This window comes from Schistocerca serialis, chromosome 2 (assembly GCF_023864345.2).
Source record: "Schistocerca serialis cubense isolate TAMUIC-IGC-003099 chromosome 2, iqSchSeri2.2, whole genome shotgun sequence".
Lineage (NCBI taxonomy): Eukaryota > Metazoa > Arthropoda > Insecta > Orthoptera > Acrididae > Schistocerca > Schistocerca serialis.
In genome coordinates this window covers 623,644,965-623,665,342 of record NC_064639.1, presented here as the reverse complement: position 1 = coordinate 623,665,342, position 20,378 = coordinate 623,644,965, and the positions used below count along the sequence as shown (strand labels likewise).

The window sequence follows — 20,378 nt, the reverse complement described above, 5'->3', positions numbered from 1 at the left end:
ACTTCATCTTTCTGCAAGGAAGTACTCACTTTCCAGTCTCACTCTTTCGATGGTGCCACCGAGCTCAATCTTTTAAAACTAGCTGCCCCAGAGTTCCTCTAGTAATCAGAGCTGCTAGCATGAGATATTGAACCAAGATAACCGCTGAAGTAAGGTCAGCTGCATCACAACTCACAGAAAGTGTCACTCTGATGATTAAAAATAATATGTAAGACAGCAGTGTTCAGCTGACATTAAATTTTTTTTTTAGTTTGAGAAGAACTTTATCCCACTTCAAATATTAACTTCTATGTGCAATATTTGTAACAGTTAAGTACTTTTAAAGAGAATAGTCTTAGTAGTAATGTAAAATATCTATGTTCCTTCAATGTTTTCCGAAACTTAGTTTGGGACCAAGCTGAAATATAATTACAAAATATGGTTCAGTTACTCATTTTTGCACAATACAGAAAACAACATAGTTATTAAGCGATGTCTTCTAGTATTATCCAGGTAAATAAATGGCATCTAAAGAGAAATATCTATAATTTAAAGAGTCATCTAATTTCTTTTGGAAAGAGATTATGAATGAATTTTTCTGTTCGTGTCTTTGATTATGGACTTGACACACGTTTTATTGTATTTCAGGAACTCTTGGTGTCATCACTGAAGTTGTAATTAAGATAAGACCTCTCCCAGAGTGCAAAAGATATGGCTCTATTGTGTTCCCAGATTTTGAATCTGGTGTAGCGTGCATGAGGGAAATTGCATTGCAGGTGAGGGAAGTTGCCAATATTAATCACAAACTGAACTAAGAAACAGCTCTTAATTAAAAATTAGCTTGTTTGAATATTTCCTTGTTTCAGATATAATGCTCCATATCAAATCTGTAGTTGATTAATCAAAAATAGAAATAGATAATACTAAAATAATTTAATACTTGAATTTGTTGTTTGTCATGAAATGCTGAAGGTGACACTGACAACTGTCTAAGGAATGTGACACACACAGTATTTAATAACAGTGCAAGAAAAGTAAAATGAAGAACACCACATGAACAGCATATAAAAGTAAAGGGTAATGAAAGCTCAATGGGGCTAGCAAATACATGTTTATTAAAACATTTTGTATGAAGAGGAATAAAATAAACTATTCAAAAAAGTTTTAAATTAGGCTCAAATTGTATTATTATTATTATTATTATTATTGTTTTCTGTTGGAGTAGATGACATCTCTAATACAGTAGTAAAACAATGTGGAGCAATTACAGCGGATGTTCTGAGTCACATATGTAATGCATCTCTAACTCAAGGTATTTTCCCAGACAGCCATTGTCAGGCCGCTCTACAAAAAGGGGGACACCACAGATGTCAATAATTATCAGCCAGTATCCTTGCTTACAGCATTTACAAAAAGCTTCGAGGAAGTAATGTACTCAAGAGTGGTTAGCCATCTCAGCAGTTCGGATTTCAAAAATGCTGTCCCACTGAGACAGCAATATACAATTTCACTGTCCATGTAATAGTCTTTAAATAGTAAAATGTCACCAATAGGAATTTTCTGTGACTTGTCCAAAGCATTTGATTGTGTGAACCATGACATTATGTTACAGAAATTACACTTCTATGGTATAAATGGAATAGCATATGAGTGGTTTAAGTCATACCTACACAACAGGAAGCAAAAAGTTTCCTTAGATGTGTCAAGTGACTTAAATAAATTTGCCACTTCATCTAACTGGGATGAAATTACATTAGGTGTTCCACAGGGTTCAATCATGGGACCCCTTCTGTTCTTGATATATGTGAACGACCTCCCTTCCCATCTGAAACCAGAAGCTGAACTGACACTGTTTGCTGATGATACAAGGACCCTTATTAATCCGGTAAAGGAAACTCCAATTGAAAATGATACAAATAAGGTCTTTGGAAAAGTCATTAATTGGTTTTCTGCAAATGGGGTTGTTCTAAACTTTGAAAAAACACAGTACATCCAAATTTCTGCTGCAAAAAAGTATAGTTCCTTTGATAAATATAACACATCAACAGAAGTCGGTAGACAGGGTAGAGCATACTAAGTTTTTGGGTGTACACAAAGGTGAGAATCTTAATTGAAAAATTCATATTTTGGATCTTCTAAAGTGACTAGGTTCAGTAACTTTTGCAATCAGAATAATTGCCAATTTTTAGGATACAAAAAATTAGTAAGCTAACATACTTTGCATACTTGCACTCTCTGATGTCATACAGAATAATATTTTGGGGTAACTCAACATTTAGACAAAAAGTATTCACTGCTCAAAAGAAAGTGGTTAGCATAATGTGTGGAGTTCATAGTCGCACATATTGTAGGCATATTTTTAAAAGATTGGGAATTCTTACAACAGCCTCACAGTACATTTACTCACTAATGAAATTTGTTCTCAACAACATGGACTGGTTTAAAAACAACAGTGACATTCATGATTATAATACCAGAAAAAAGAAAGACTTACACTATCCTTTACTCAACCTATCTTTGGCACAGAAAGGGGTAAAATATGGTGCTATAAAAATTTTCGACAAATTACCAGATGAAATAAAATGTCTGACAGACAGCAGTAATAGCTTCAAAAATAAATTGCTATCATCTCTCCTCGACAACTCCTTCTATACCATAGATGAATTCTTGAATAGAAATAAATAAATCTATAAATACAGTATATGCATTTTGTGCCATTTAAGGGAATGGGGTAAATAATAGAAATATTAATCCTTAACTCTGTATTTTATTATATATATTAAAAAATCTTGTTTCATATGTGCATTTCTTGTGCACTTGACACGTTCCACATCATAACGGCTACCATACCATGAGACTGATCAATGGAACACGCACCCAACTAACTAACTGTTATTATTATTAAGCAATGGAAACTCCAGGTAGGAATATTAACAATGCAGGAAAAATTAGATTGCTACTTACTGTAAAGATGAAATGTTAAGTTTCAGACGGGCACAATTAAAAGACACTTACACATAAGCTTTAGGCCACAGCCTTCATCAGAAAAAGAGAAACACACACCATGCATTTACACAAGTAAGCACACCTCACACACACATGACTACCAGCTCCAACAGCTCAGGCCAGAATGCACATGGTGGAGTCACATGGTGTTAAATGTTACCCAGTAGCAGATTATCACTTTTCATATGTTCACTTTCAAACAGATGACTTTTATTACGGTTATTGTTCTGTTTGTACAAGGGGCATTCAGTGAGTAATGCAACACCTTTTCCCCTTAAAGCAGGTTGGTTTTATTCAGGATTCAAATATACCATATTATTCTTCATTCTTTTGGCTACAAAACCATATTGTTCAACAAATCTCCATTCAATCCAATGACCTTATGCCATCTTACTGGGAGGGCCTAAAAGTCTGCAACCTACCACTCTTCTGGTTGACATCAGAGCCAATGTGTTGCTGTATCAATAACCTCTACATCATCCATGTACTGCTGCCTGGAAAGTGCATCCTTCATTGGGTCAAACCCATGGAAGTCAGCAGGTATGAGATCCAGGCTGTAGAGTGAATGAGGAAGAACTGTCCAGTGAAGTTTTGTAGTCTCCTCTCAGGTGTGCAGAATTGTGTGAAGCTTTTCATTGTTACGGAGAAGTTCATTTGCATTTTTGTCAATATTGTGAGGTTAGTACAGCTGTGTGCGGCTTGCTAGCATGGGGGAGATCAGACAGGTTTACACAACCTTGTTGCTTCACTGCCAAGTCTCCATAGACATTCTGCAAGTGCCTGCAAATATCTGTGATGGTCCGGTTTTCTGCCAAAAGAAACAATGGCAGCACTCTGCTGGCAACACATCTACGTTGCAGAGGCCTTTTTGAAGGCTACGTTTAGCGCTGCCACCTATCGCAACTTCATGGTACTATAGAGGCTGAAGTAAGAATATTCCAAGATGCCCAACAGCAAATTCAGAATTTTTAAACTGAAGTTGACCAAGGAAAAAATGTATTGCATTGTGTGTTGAACAACTCTTATGTTATCTTTTTAAATTAGAATGATATTTTTCATTCCCTGTGCCACTTGGATCTTAAGTTCTTACATTCACATATATGGATGTAGTAAAAAACTTTTTTGATCTGCTTAGCTACATATTTAAGGTACATGCATAGCCTGCATATTATTATTTAGAAACAATAGTAGTAACAGTGAGAGCGACTCTTGAATTAAGAGAGAAAACTAGCTAAGGTTTTGAGATTTAATTTTCTTCCCTTAGACTTGTAGTATTGGAATTATATTAATGTATTTTTAATGTCAATTTGTTGCTGTCTATGCACGTAACCTGACACTAATGAGCAATTTTACTTTTTTCTAGCGGTGCCAGCCTGCTTCTGTCCGCCTAATGGATAATGAACAATTTAAATTTGGTCAGTCATTAAAGCAGCCTACAGGGTATATGGGACTGTTGCTTGAGGGTCTGAAGAAACTTTACATCACTAAAATAAAAGGATTTGATTTAGACACCCTGTGTGTTGCTACACTGTTGTTTGAGGGTAAGCAGAATCCTGGCATTGTGTTTTAGTTGTTTATGTAATAACCAGGGAGATTTAATGCATGCCTTTTTTGTGTGTATTTCTGCTTCATTGGTTAGTATAGCAACATTTGTTGAGGGCAGATATCTTGTATGCCCAAGATACTGTTTGGTGTATAAAAGCCTGTCACAAATAAAACTGTGAAGTTGCTAGAATAATATAACAGTAGTATCCTGATTAATGTACAATAGAGGAGTGTCACTTATAACTGTGCAGATGTTGCAGATGGCCTGTCAAAAACTGCACTACACTGAGTCTACAACATTAATTATGATACTCTTGTGTTAGTAGTGGTGATGGTGGTAATTACTATGTCTAATTCATATTTCTGATGAACTGTAATTCCTAACCCATATAGCTGGGTATTATTTCTCATCATCCTCATCAGTTATGTAAAATGAATATAAATGATTTAAATCTGCTATTGACAACATACAATTTGCTTGTTAATGCATTTAGTACATGGCTGTTCTGTGATGTTTTTATGGTACTAAAATAACTTATCCAGGTAATTAATTTTAGGTATTACTGCACAATGTTCCTTTATTTTGTTGTTCCACTAAAATGTTCCAGTTCAACTCTTCTTCCCTTGTTTCATCTTTGTTCTAGATGTTCATTAACCCTTTATATGCAAGGCAAAAAAAAATTTCCAATGTAACGAAATTGTCTTTGAATTTTTAATCATCCACAGTGTTTTTATTTAGTTTTACAATAATCTCTTGCTTTTCATGATAAATAGTTGTAGACTGAGATTTCAGTTGTTTGGTTCACTATTTTTCTCATTTCAGTAAATAATTTTAAGCTTTCATTTAACTAATTTCCTACATCTTCAGTGATATGCTTCTCTTTGAAAGCTGATCAGTAGTAGAAATAATCTTACCATTGTACCTAACCTTGCAAAAGAATCCTACTGTCCAAATTACAGTTACCTATGAAAACTTGTAACTCTACCGGTAAGATGTACAAAACAAGAATAGGCTCTTCTGTTGTAAACATTGTTATGTTCTGGTTTAAGAAAACTGTAAGAGACCTAGGCGTGAATAGAGTAAGCAGCTTCATATGGGTCTGGAACGCAGATGTTATTCAGTCATGATGAGGCTTGCTCCGGACAGACAACCGCGGTCTTTGAATGAACACCATAACAACATCACACATCACACTCATGATCGAGTGGTATTCCAATGAAGACGGTACACGTGTTTAGTAAACTGTTTTTGGTAGACAAACGAAGGTATCGGACCAGAAAACAACAGCCTGTTATGTACAATTTAACAGTCCTGACATTTCTCTCCATCGTGCATTATTTCTGTCAGGCATTTATATGTAATTATAGACGCCGCGAGTGTCCCATAATACTGTGATAGTGATAGCATTATTAATTGTAACAAAATGCTTTGACTAAGGTAGTGCAGCTGTTTCACTGTGTATGGTCATTTTCTTAGTATGTCAGAAAATAGTCAGTGATTAAATACTTATACTGAATCCCTCTGAGATAAAGATATTGGTTCTTGGAATTCTGTGGACTTAAAATGATTGTTATACACTATCTCCAGATTATTTCACAAATATTGTAATCCATTATTGCACTTATGTAATGTATTCCTTAAAAACCATCATCTTCAACTGTAAAGATTCAGGTATAGTGTGATGTAACCTCATGCAGCATAAATGTGCTGAATTTGTACATGTTGCACATTTTATTTAAAATTATTTACAGGTGACAGAAAAACTATTGAAGCCCAAGAGAAAAGAATATATGAAATAGCAGATCATTTTGGAGGAGTACCTGCAGGAGAAAAGAATGGTGAAAGAGGATACATGTTGACATTTGTGATAGCCTATATCCGAGTAAGTAAAGTTTGTAAATGGGATAAAAAAAATATTGCCTTATTCATAGTTCTTCACCAATATTGGCAATAAAACAAGCTCCTCCACTAATCCTAAAATTCTTTTACAGGATCTTGGGCTAGAATACAATGTAGTTGCAGAATCGTTTGAAACATCTGTTCCTTGGGATCGAACATTATCATTATGCAATAATGTGAAACATCGTCTGTCTCAAGAATGTCAAGGTGGATAAGTGCTTACTATATAATAAACATCAGTAATTATAAAATAATACCAGTGTTTCATGCTATAGTAAAGTTTTAACAGAATTGAAAATTTTAAACATTCTTCTTCACATAAAAATTTTACAATTCGTGTTACCAAGTGAAGTTCAAGTAAAGTAGAGCTGCTTTAAAATATCACTTCTTTAGATTATATGCACATACTGCTTGTTCATTGGCATGATTTGGCAATACTCACATATGAAAAATCTTAGCTACAAATGAAGATAACTTAGCGCCCGAAGTGCTTGAAATGGGGTTGTTTCCACCAACGTTCGTATGTCCATATTGCCTGTTATCACATATAAATTTAAGAACTAAACATGAAATGCATATAACCGTGGGTAAATTAAAATTTTTATACTACCATTACAAATAGCATAATACTATTAAAATTAACTAATTTGGCATCCACTTAGACACACTTCTTTTTTGGAGTCCTACACAATTGTGTGTGTGTAGGTTTAGTTCCACAAAAAATTTGTTACACAATGTAATTCTAATTTTTGTACAAAGCAGATTATCCTTTTTACTAAAAATTGTGGTCTCATTCAAAATAATTGAAACAGTTGCACTTAATAAATGAAAAGCACCAGTTTGGCTTTTGTTCTACAAAAGCAAACTGGTGCTTTTCATTTATTATAATGTTGTTCCACCAAGAACCGACAGAAGATTCTGTTAACAGTTGTACTTGTTTAATAAATGTAATTATGAGAGTTGTTAAGAATAAGACTATGAATGTAGTCTTTTGTGTGTGTCACGGTAACTATTAACTTGATAATCTTCAATAAGAACTGGCAAACTCTTCTTGATTTCTTTGAATGCTCTGTCTGCAAATTCTGTAATTTAACTCTGCAGGTTTCGTAGGGCCATGTGAACCAAAAGCTATGTGGTCATAGAGTGAATCACTACTTAATTAAGGGGCAAAAAAAAAAAAAAAAAAAGATGAAATTTAAAATCAGATAAAGAAGACTAAAAAGGTTTACAGTAATATAAATAATATGGTTTGGAACATGGCCCTGAACTGCTACTAGGAACTTTTATACACAATAAAAGAAGTGTGCCACGAAGAAGCTTTTCCACTTATATTTGAAAACATGGCATTTCTCTCTCAAATTTAGAATATTTTTTGTGAATTCAGAGTTGCCCAGAAATACTGCTGTGAGTTGCGCTGCATGTAATATAATGTAGAGGTTAGCATCACTGGCCGGTGTGTACTGATTACCATGTCAAACCCAGCCACTAGCAATTATTTTTTATTTAGAATTTATCTTTTCTGTATGGTTCTTGGAATTTCTTATATCAGTAATGTTCATGTGTTCTGGAATATTCTGTGTGTGTATGCTAAGTACTCCAAAACATGTATATCAAAGTCGCTCCAATTAGGCAATGTAAAGGCTATCGCCTACATGGACTAGTACCAGAATACAAGGAGTACATCATTCCCCAGGTCCGTATAGTCAGGGGAAACCAATGGATTCCAAAACTACAAGAAGTCAGCTGCACATCAGGCACCCAACAGCCTTTTCTGGAGATGCTAGTCAGGACCCAACAAAATGACTGGAAGGATTTCACTTAGTCACCAGACAGAAAAAGTGGGATGACATGATGTGTTTGGCAAATGTGTATGGTGACTTTAATGGCATAGCCCAACAGTGGTTCGAGAGCAATGAAGGAAAGCTGAATAGCTGGGACAAATTCCAGGCCAAACTAAAGAAAACAATTGGTGACAATCAGCATCAAGCCCATATAGCAGAATAACAGTTGGAAAACAGCGTCCAGCTCCATGTAGAAATGATACGTCTTATATACCGAATGTTTTGGCCCTACGCCACATTGTGAATCCGAATATGACAGAAGCCGACTGAGTAACGTACTTGGTGAAAGGAGTCACAGAAGATGTGTAAAGGACGTCACAAAAACCGAGGAGTTTCATCAGGTGGTGACAGCACATCAAGGAAAACAATAGAAAAGAGTTGGACAAAAGAAATATGATCGACTCAACTGTGAGAATTGTCAGACCAAGCAAGCAGAAGATAGCAGTCGTGAATGTGAACTATTTGTCAGAAGGTAATAGAGAATGTTGAAGATAAGTGGTACCCATCTGTTGCACCTATCTTTGCCACCAGTTGAACACGCCAGGAAGAATGCAATCAACCAACTCGGACTTAGGCCATGGCTGTTAAACGACAACCCAGCACATGACCAACACAGGCACAACCATCTCCTCCATCAAGTATAATGGCTGCAGAACAACAGACATTTGGAGGACAGAGGACAACACTCCAGTATGTTTCCACTGTGGATGCCTGGGACACTTTGTACACTTATGCAGAGAAAGAAGATGAGTTTTAAATGACTAAAACAACACAAAAAGTCGGCTATGCATCCCAGTCAGCTGCAGACAATTATAGCCAATGTGTAGAAAAAGCCATTACCCGATGAGGTCACTCCTGAACATACCATAGCCAATACCTATCTCCATACTTAGCTGCCAAGTTTAGCAAAACTAAATAAGGTGACCATTTATGGAGGTGAGACTGCCAAAGATGGAAATCCTCCATGGATGACAGTTACCAAGTGGTCAAGAAATCTCATCACTGCTGTCATGGGCCAATGTGCCCAGCCACTAGTTTGCTGATGAGCTTCTTTTTCTATCGTCTAATTCTAATCATTGATTGCTCAAGAAGATTATGTTCTGTGATACAAAAGCAATTGTGCTGAAGTTCTGAATACATCCAGCCAACAGGAGCACATATTACAAGAATAACTGTCAGTGACCGAACACAGCTTTTTGAATTTGTCATTTTAATAAAATGTAGTCATTATGCCAGTGCTTGATTTGTGACAGTACACTTTACCATTAGCTCCAAATAAAAAAACTTAGATCCACAGATTTTGAGATATAGTATGACAGAACTTTTGCGGTGGTTGAAGCGATGTAAAGAAATGTTGTATTCACACTTTAAAAGGCTTATAAAGGTGTTACAATAGCATTTTAAGAAGTCTAAATTTCAAGAACACCCCCTGGAAGGTAACAGTAGTCAAAACTCTTGTTTTTGCAAGTCAATCACTGTGGAGTGTTATTCTTGGACAGAACTTCTTGCAAGTGCCACAAGCAGTCATAGACTGTAGGTCAGAGCATCAGATTGATGAAGCTATTCCAATAAGCACACACAACAATATTGCTCTAGGCAGTTGGTTGCCAGTGAAGACATTATCCTGCCATCATTGAGATGAGTTGCGGTTGTCAGTCTAGATGGTGTGTTAAACTGTGAAGCTTTTGTTGATTACAATAAGCTACTCATGCTCACAAATGAAATCTGCCTACCAGCAAAGATCATAAACATTACGGATGGACAACTAAAACTTCGTATCACTAATTGTCGAGAGCAGTCACAACTCGACCCTGTAGGTATGTGTGTAGGAACAGCTGAACCAGTCCAAGATGGCAGCTCAGTGTCATAGACAAAGAATTGTGCTCCACTACCACTACAGACAGTGGAGTGAAGGAAACCACTATCAAACTACCAACAGTCTGGCTTGACTGAGGAACAACATTGGCAAGTTTTAGCCATGCTGCAACAATTTTTAGATGCTTTCTTATCCAGGGTGGAGAAAAGATAGGCAAAGCATTCAATGGTAAAACACTGTATCAACACTGGGAATCATCCACTAATTAACCATTGCTCTTATTGGGTGTCACCAACTGAACAATGGATATCCTGGGAAGAAGTGGAGAAGATGCTTCAATATGACATTATTGAACCTTCAGAGAGTCTTTGGTCCTCTCCTACGGTCCTCACAAAGAAGAATGATAGCACGTGACATATCTTCATCAACCATCAATGACCAAAAAATCATGAAGAATGATGGCTAGTTGTTACTGTTCATTGATGACACCCTAGACTACCTGAAACAGTTAAGGTATTCCTTGACTATATGCAGGCAGTACTGGCAAATCAAGGCTGATGAGGCTCAATGGGAAAAGACAGCCTTCATAACTCCTGACTGCCTCTAGTTATGCCATTTGGACTATGTAAGGTTCATTCCACCTTTGAATTTACGATGGACAACCTGCTCTTACTTCTTAAATGGGTGATGTGTCTTTGTTGTCGGTTTTTTGAAGACATTTGATGACTATGTAAGTCAGCTGATGACTGTATAAGACAGCATGCCTCCACCTCAATCCGAAAAAATTTCTGTCTGTAGCTCAAGAAATAAAAATTGTATGGCACCCAGTTAATGGCGATGGTGTCCATGCTGAGCCGTAGAAAATACAGGCAGTCACAGATTTTCTGACTCCTCTGCATATTGATGTCATCAGAACTTTTCTGGAAAGTACTTGTACTGATAGTGATTCATAAAGGACTTATATACCAAGGCATGTCCCTTGGTAGAACTGCTACAATGAGACACCAAATTTTCCTAGAATAAGGTACAATAAAGAACTTTCCTTTTCGTTAAGGAGGTGCTATTACCTTATCAAGTCCAAACATTTTATGACAAGAATGCTGAGATAGGGCTTCACACTAATGCTAGTGATTATGGGATTGGCGCAGTTGTAGTGCAGATTCAGGAAGGTGCTGAAAAGGTGATAGCTTATGCTTCCATAGTTCTCTTGGTGTCCAAGAGGAACTACTCTGCAATTGAGGAAGATTGCCTTTTAGTTCTGGAGTGTCATGGCGTGGTGTTTCTCAGCCATTGTTATGACAACAATGTAAATGGTGTGAAGAGTGTGAAAGTTATTATGAATGGGAGCAATGAATTATTGTATTAAGAAGAATTAATAAAAGAGTTCAACGTGGAATTCTTCAGAGTTGTTTAAGTAATTGGAAGAAAATCTCCATTCTTTTTCAGTGCCCAAACAAGAAAAGAGGTGACAAAGTCCACAAACTACTGTTTGGAACACCTGCCTGGTGGGTTTGAATTGGCAAGGCAGCAAAATAGGCTACCGCAAGAAATTTTATTAGTACATGTCCTCATTGAGGTCAAGAGGGTGACAGATTATAATTCCTACCAATCACATTTCCTTGAACAGAGTTTACTTGATTTGGTGCCCTAGAGCAACACTTGAGATAGAGGTACTGAAGGAAGGGAATGGTAATTGGAACTAGATGACGTTGAGAAAACAAAAAAATATGTCATCGCTCTGGGCAGCTGATGTCAACAACAGACGAAACACTATAGTATGCATGTCATGCAATTCTACGAACTGATTTACATTCACAACAAACATTAATGTCAATTAAATTGAGAAGAGAGAATTTTAATGAAGAGTTATCAGTGCTGCAAGCTACTTGAATTATCCAGTGAGCTGTCCTCAGCTTGAAACCCAGTTTCCTTTTTTCATTGTATGGTTGGATAAACTAAGTTCACTGTTTTTGTATAGCGTGTCTAAACATAGTGCCTTAAGTTCTATTAAGTGCAAATAATTGTTGTCTATATTGTATGCCAGTAACTACACACAATATGGAAGGTGGTTTACCGGAAATATTAAAAAAATTAGAAGTAATACCAAAATCCAAGGGGAAGGGTTAGAAAGTTTACATACAACTGTGTCATCTCACCCAAGAAGTTACAAACCGAGATAATTTAAAGAATGTGACTTAGTCAGGAGTGAGTTTCAAGAGGTAACTGATGAAATGAAACAAATAAAAGATTTCACTAAACATTAATTTACAAACATTAATGAGAAAATGAGACGCAAAAGGATAGAGACATTAGAGCAGAGTAATGGGTCTAGTGAGTATTAAGTGCACTGAATGCATTTATTAGTTTGAAAGATCTGTTACAACAATTAGTGGAATAAAAAGTACAAGAAAGAATGGACTCTCCTCATATTATATGTAACTCTGTGGGGGTTAATATAGAAAATCAAAGGGAGTTTCAAAAGCTCTGGCATGAATTAGAAAAAAAACTGAAATAGAACTTAGCAGAAGGCAGACTACTGATAATATTGGTATTTCGGGAGATTTGTTAGAGGAACTACAATCAGGAACTGGACTGGACTTGCCTAAACAATTTCCAAAATTTAAACCAGATGGGGAAGTACATCCAGACTTTTTTTATGGTGTTCTTCAGATCCCAAGAAGTGGGAAGACTCAAAAAAGATAATGTTGTACTCAGTTAACTAGTAGGTGATGCAGTGGAATGAGAAACAGCACAGACAGAGGATTTCAAATGATGGAAAGTTTTTCAAAAGAAATTTAAAAGAAAGTACTGGTCATCAAGTACACAAGAGAAATTGATGTCTGAGTTATTAGATTATAAATATTATAATAATACACTCCTGGAAATGGAAAAAAGAACACATTGACACCGGTGTGTCAGACCCACCATACTTGCTCCGGACACTGCGAGAGGGCTGTACAAGCAATGATCACACGCACGGCACAGCGGACACACCAGGAACCGCGGTGTTGGCCGTCGAATGGCGCTAGCTGCACAGCATTTGTGCACCGCCGCAGTCAGTGTCAGCCAGTTTGCCGTGGCATACGGAGCTCCATCGCAGTCTTTAACACTGGTAGCATGCCGCGACAGCGTGGACGTGAACCGTATGTGCAGTTGACGGACTTTGAGCGAGGGCGTATAGTGGGCATGCGGGAGGCTGGGTGGACGTACCGCCGAATTGCTCAACACGTGGGGCGTGAGGTCTCCACAGTACATCGATGTTGTCGCCAGTGGTCAGCGGAAGGTGCACGTGCACGTCGACCTGGGACCGGACCGCAGCAACGCATGGATGCACGCCAAGACCGTAGGATCCTACGCAGTGCCGTAGGGGACCGCACCGCCACTTCCCAGCAAATTAGGGACACTGTTGCTCCTGGGGTATCGGCGAGGACCATTCGCAACCGTCTCCATGAAGCTGGGATACGGTCCCGCACACCGTTAGGCTGTCTTCCGCTCACGCCCCAACATCGTGCAGCCCGCCTCCAGTGGTGTCGCGACAGGCGTGAATGGAGGGACGAATGGAGACGTGTCGTCTTCAGCGATGAGAGTCGCTTCTGCCTTGGTGCCAATGATGGTCGTATGCGTGTTTGGCGCCGTGCAGGTGAGCGCCACAATCAGGACTGCATATGACCGAGGCACACAGGGCCAACACCCGGCATCATGGTGTGGGGAGCGATCTCGTACACTGGCCGTACACCACTGGTGATCGTCGAGGGGACACTGAATAGTGCACGGTACATCCAAACCGTCATCGAACCCATCGTTCTACCATTCCTAGACCGGCAAGGGAACTTGCTGTTCCAACAGGACAATGCACGTCCGCATGTATCCCGTGCCACCCAACGTGCTCTAGAAGGTGTAAGTCAACTACCCTGGCCAGCAAGATCTCTGGATCTGTCCCCCATTGAGCATGTTTGGGACTGGATGAAGCGTCGTCTCACGCGGTCTGCACGTCCAGCACGAACGCTGGTCCAACTGAGGCGCCAGGTGGAAATGGCAAGGCAAGCCGTTCCACAGGACTACATCCAGCATCTCTACGATCGTCTCCATGGGAGAATAGCAGCCTGCATTGCTGCGAAAGGTGGATATACACTGTACTAGTGCCGACATTGTGCATGCTCTGTTGCCTGTGTCTATGTGCCTGTGGTTCTGTCAGTGTGATCATGTGATGTATCTGACCCTAGGAATGTGTCAATAAAGTTTCCCCTTCCTGGGACAATGAATTCACGGTGTTCTTATTTCAATTTCCAGGAGTGTACATGATGTCGTTATAAGAAATACTTTGAATGGCATTTGACTGTGTTGAAATACTTGGACAGCTCATTAGAACTGACACATTTAGTAAAATTATTAGTAATAAGACATCCTTATTATGTAAGAAAGGAAGCCTGGTGTTGGTGATGGACAAATGTTAATGATCTATTAACTTTTATTGAAGGATTGTATACACTAAATAAAGAATGAGGCTACTACACACGGGGGGTGGGGGAGTCACATGAATGACAACAATGAGGGTGGTCATTATCCAGATAAGTTTCTGAAGAAAAAGGAAAGCAATTTCTGTCACATGAATAAAAAGAACCACAATCTAAGTAATTAGGTGGGAAATACGCAGAAAAAATGTACTGTCGCAAATATTTGAACCTAACGCAGTTAGTGCTATAGACAGTACTGTCAGTTCTAGTGAGTCTTCTCGAAATCAAGGACCTTCATAAAGAGATTACCCAAGAATCAGAGCTGAAACATCTCTCAAGCCTCCATAATGATGAAAGATGCTCATGAGAATTGAAGGAAGTTTATTTTATCAATTGTTAAGTTTTGGATGTCATGCTGTGGGAAGAATGGTTTGTGGTATATGCAGGTGTGGTGAAAGACTTGGGCACATTACATCTACAAGGTGGGATGACGAGTTAGCATCTCCACCTGCTGTGGGGGTGCTTGTTTCTTGACTTCACAGCTGGGAGGTGTTTTGCAGCTACAGAGAAAAGGCTTGTAACAACTGCCATGCAAACAGTGTGATAAGCAAAATCTAATGAATTGTCAGTTCAGTATTGTGAATGGAAGTACTGAGTAATTGTAATAAGACGATTTCATTCAGGATTAAAACATGAAATTCTTTCAGATTATTTCAGCAGTTTGGAAGAAAATCCACACTGTCTTTCAGCACCCAAACAACACAAGGGGGGATGAATCACAATTATTTGGTCCTGCCTTGCAAGTTTGTATCAGCAAAACATCAAAACTGCCAACCGCAAAATATTGTATTAGTGCATGCTATCATCAAGGCCAAGAGGATGACAGATCATGTTTTCCACCAATCACACTTCCTTGACCACAAATCACTTTACTGTATACCCTGAAGGATCCATTAAGTCAATTGATGAGATGGACACTGAGGCTTCAGATGTACGATGCCACAGTGGTACATGAAAACACACAGACACAAGGACTCTGATTGCCTTTCAAGGAATCCTTTGATGGAGCACAGCAAAATATCAGTACTTGCTGGAAATGGCATTGCTGCTGGACATGGGGAAGATCCAGCATTGCTGAAAATCATAGGAGTCCTGAAGAAGGTGGAGCTGACCAAAGGAGGATTCCAGTTAATGAACAGAACATCATATAAGAGGAACTACGATCCAGTTTGTGGAAGGGATTGCTCATTGTCCCAGCACATCCATGGCCAGCTATCCTGAAGGTTTTCAATGCCGCTTCAGAGTCTCATCTTCTGGGATTCGTGGCGACTCTAGACAGTATCGGATGCAGGAATAACTGGCCAGATCTCTACTGGTTTGTTACACTACGTGAGCCACTGTAAGGAATGCCAGTAAAGGAAGCACATGGTGCAATCACCTCTGGGGCATCTGGCACCAATTCCCCTGCTGTAAGCTATTCCAATGAATTAGAATTGAGCCCTTGTGCAGGTTCCTGAAGTTGACAGACAGGGATCGATAGATAATAGTCTGCATTATCTGCATCACTCACTACACTGTCACCAAAGCTGTGCCTACTGCTGAAGCTTTGGAAGTAGCGAAGTTCCTTGTAGAAAATATCATTTTGAAGCACGGGGTACCCAGAGAGGTGATCTCTGTTCATGTGGAAGCTTTAAAGTTGAGTCTAGTATCAGAGGTAATTTCACAATGCAAAGTTATTTATAAGATGACAATGGTCTAACAGCCACAAATGAATGGCCTTACAAAACACCTTAATAATATGTTGGCAGATGCACTCTGCATGTACGTTGATGTCAAAAAGAGAGATTGGGGTAAAATAATGCCTGTTGTGACAGTCGCATATAACACAGAGAAGTGAAACACTACAAGCTTCACATTGTTCTTTCCGTTCCATGATCATGAGGCTTAAACTATGTCATGTACATTGTTCCCATTTCAACTGCACAGTACTCAGAATGACTACGTGAAACATTTCTTCACCAGGGCAAATAACCAAGAAATCTGGCTTGCAGATGGACCATGGACACTCAGAGAGGAATGAGAGCACTATACATGATGCCAAGCCCCAGCCAATGAGATACTACCCTGGGACTTTACATGTCTTTTTGTGGCTGTGCAGGAAGTGGAACTATCAGAAAGGTTACCAAAGTGCTACTTTAGGCCATATTGTATCCTTCGTTGCTTGTTGGAGATCACATACGAAGAAGACAAAAGTGCAGACACACAATCCATGTTTGAAGACCTATTACAGTCCTGGAGCACAGATAGATAATGTGTTCTTTTCATCAAGGAAACTGAAGACCCACTCGATGACAGTGAAACTTCAGTAGTGAGGGGAAGGAGCTACCTTTTATGATCATTATAGTGAAAATTATGTGATAACATGATTACAATGTGAGGATCAACCAATGCTGCTTTGCAGAGGACCATTAAAGAGATCTAGATCCAGGTAGCTGTTTTAGGTCCAATGAGAGGGAGGTCACTCTTTCTGCAGGAGAGCGAGCAATGCCATAAGCTGTGCTGCATGCATTGTAGCAAAGCACTTAGCATCATTGGATGATGTGTTGTGGCTCACTAGTTCAAACCCATCTAGGAGGTTCTTAAAGTTTGTTATTTCTGTAATGTTTGTATATTCTGGAATATTTTAGGTTTGTATAAATAGCAGACACCCCATCCAGGGTGGTGCATTCTCTTCTGTCTGTACATTGGTGTCATAATAAATGCACTTTCAGTGTTAAGTGCTGTACTTTATCGATGACTCAGTTTTGAGATGTGGATTTGATTGTGATTACAAGATAACAGCTTGATACCATAAGATATAATGGAGTGAAAGTAAACAATATTTGATGTTTCAGTATCAGAAATAGTAGAGGTAACAGCTTTTAGTCTCTCTCAAACCCTCAAAATTGATACTTCAAAATTTAAAATGTTAAACTTCTCATGATGTGGTGGTGCCCTCTATGCACTGCATATAAAGTGGACCTTCACATCCCAGCAGCCAGTCATTGACTCACCTCAGAAGATGTTGGCTGCAGTTGGCAAGAAAATGTCAGGGGGAAGAATTTCTACTGTTCAACCACAGCCTCTTAGCCCAGAAATTTTAATTAACAATGCTCAACTTCACTAACTTGACCATCTTGTGACGCTGAAATTTCATTTCAAGAGTTCCATGTCAGAAACTGTATGCATTGTGTTGTTCAGTTAAGTGTCAATCTCTTTCCTGAATGTCATGGGCTAAGTCATGAGCCACTGTTATCTAGTACCTTTCCTTCTAAATTATTTAAATTACATTTCATGTCTTGCACAATGAGTCTTGTTATCTGAAGGTAGAAATGTTATTGAATCACATGCCATGTTTAGTGGATAGTTATTGATACCAGTTAAGAAAAGTTGTGGACAGAATAGAACCCTATACCTCTCACCCTCCCTGAACCAATGTTCTGTTTTTCAATTTTCTGTTATTTTCCAAGTAGCTCACAATCAAATACTTTTGTTATGTCAGAGAAGGTGCCTAATGGTACTAGCAAATCAGTTAACCCTATTAGTTCCTGACATACAGAAGAATAAATTGCATTCTTGGTGTATGTTCCTTTCCTGAAGCCAAACAGAAAATCTGATGGCTCATTGTGTATACTGAGATGTGTTACTACTCTCTTACTTCTACCATCCCAAAACTTTTGAGAACATTGGTAACAAGAATATTGACCTGCAATTGTTTACATTATCTTTTTCTTCCTTGTATAAAGTGTGTTTACTGATAAGTACTTGAATTATTGGGAAATTGGGAGCATCTGAAAGAGGCATAGTAGATGTAACTGAGTGCAGGACTTCCATATGTTGCACTGCTCTTAATAAATGATATTTAATCATACTCACAAGCATTTTGCTCTTTGGCAATAGAATAATACTTTAAATTTCTTATTTGCTGGTTCCCTGTAACTGCATGTGACACTGTCTCAGAATACCAGATTTTAAATGTTCTGTGTACTTGGTGTATCTATAAAATTTGATTTAACTTGAAATGTATCAACAGGAAATGATTATAGAATGTTATTTGATCACTGATATTATTATTTCCACACACACAGAATATGTGAAATGTTGAGTGTCCACATTCTGCCCTGATATTTATGTAACAACTGATCTTATGGAATTGTGTTCTGAGAGCTCCCCTTTGTCTTGACTTAATGCATTATTTTAGCATGTCTTTTTGCATTCTTTAATGCTTTGCAATGGGCCTATTGATGTGAAATTCTGAACTTGGCAGTGACTGTTCTTCACGTAATGATACAGCTGCCATTTTCTCCTCCGTTAATAACTGTGTTTGTGTCTGCTTCATTTAATGAAATGAACTGTCAAAGAAAATGATGCAGGTTTGATTTAAAAAAGCAAGTTACACATTATTACGGCTTTAAAGTGACACGGATACTTCATGCTATTTTTCAAAATAACTATGGTCAGAACCAGTTGCTCGATTCCTCGAAGATAGAAGTCTACTACTTGCTCACAGGACCATATGGCAAGTGCTGTGAGGGCATCATCATCACTGCAGGGTATACAACTGCCACAATTCAGCTCCACCATTGAATGGATATTGTTGTCTGTGGTCAATGTTGATGCCCTTCCTTTCTGATCAGCATCACTCATGCCTATGTGACGTGGTCAGATTGGTGGCACCATTTCACTGTGGCTCGACACAACATTGCATTTGGTCCATATCCTGTACTACCAGACTTTCACAGTGAATTTGTGTGCAACTCAGATGTTTTGCCCACAAGACTTATACTGTCCCACATACTTCAACTTTGGAGTATTTTTCCAGTCACTACACCATTTCAGCCACATACCGTGTTGCACCTGTTGTCCATACTGTAGCAGAACCGTGTCTGCAGGAAACCCAAAACATGTGTTTTCTTCAGAAAATGCACCTCTTTTCTTGTGGCAATGGTCTTGATATGGGACAACATCAGTAACTTATGAGCTTACAGGCCATTACTAGTATTTCTCACAATGCGCTCTTTCAATTACAAAACAATCTCTGAAGAAATTATCTATAACTGTGCTACTGTTTTCATGTGTGAGTCGAAAAGTGAAGGAAACTTGGCACATCTTATGACAAGGTTCCTGATTCTGACCTAGAAGAACCTTTGTGCCTTACTTTATTCATGTATTTATCCACAAAATCGCATTCATGATTAGGGGTACAGGTTATAGCAATACGTAGCTGAAGGAGCATAAACCTTTCTGTTACATACATTCATAAATAATATGTGTGCTTTAAAGGGCAGAATATACACTCCTGGAAATTGAAATAAGAACACCGTGAATTCATTGTCCCAGGAAGGGGAAACTTTATTGACACATTCCTGGGGTCAGATACATCACATGATCACACTGACAGAACCACAGGCACATAGACACAGGCAACAGAGCATGCACAATGTCGGCACTAGTACAGTGTATATCCACCTTTCGCAGCAATGCAGGCTGCTATTCTCCCATGGAGACGATCGTAGAGATGCTGGATGTAGTCCTGTGGAACGGCTTGCCATGCCATTTCCACCTGGCGCCTCAGTTGGACCAGCGTTCGTGCTGGACGTGCAGACCGCGTGAGACGACGCTTCATCCAGTCCCAAACATGCTCAATGGGGGACAGATCCGGAGATCTTGCTGGCCAGGGTAGTTGACTTACACCTTCTAGAGCACACTGGGTGGCACGGGATTCATGCGGACGTGCATTGTCCTGTTGGAACAGCAAGTTCCCTTGCCGGTCTAGGAATGGTAGAACGATGGGTTCG

The 20,378-nt window shown here is 38.8% G+C and overlaps 1 protein-coding gene across 1 annotated transcript in view; it reads left to right on the top strand.

The window, feature by feature from the left end:
• Positions 1-20,378, top strand: part of LOC126457684 (alkyldihydroxyacetonephosphate synthase) — a 238,234-nt gene that overhangs the window by 205,195 nt on the left and 12,661 nt on the right. Inside the window, exons 8-11 of the mRNA XM_050094189.1 lie at positions 628-755; positions 4,349-4,526; positions 6,283-6,413; positions 6,523-6,637. Of these exons, the coding sequence (XP_049950146.1) occupies positions 628-755; positions 4,349-4,526; positions 6,283-6,413; positions 6,523-6,637 (552 nt within the window). The remainder of the gene's footprint in view (positions 1-627; positions 756-4,348; positions 4,527-6,282; positions 6,414-6,522; positions 6,638-20,378) is intronic.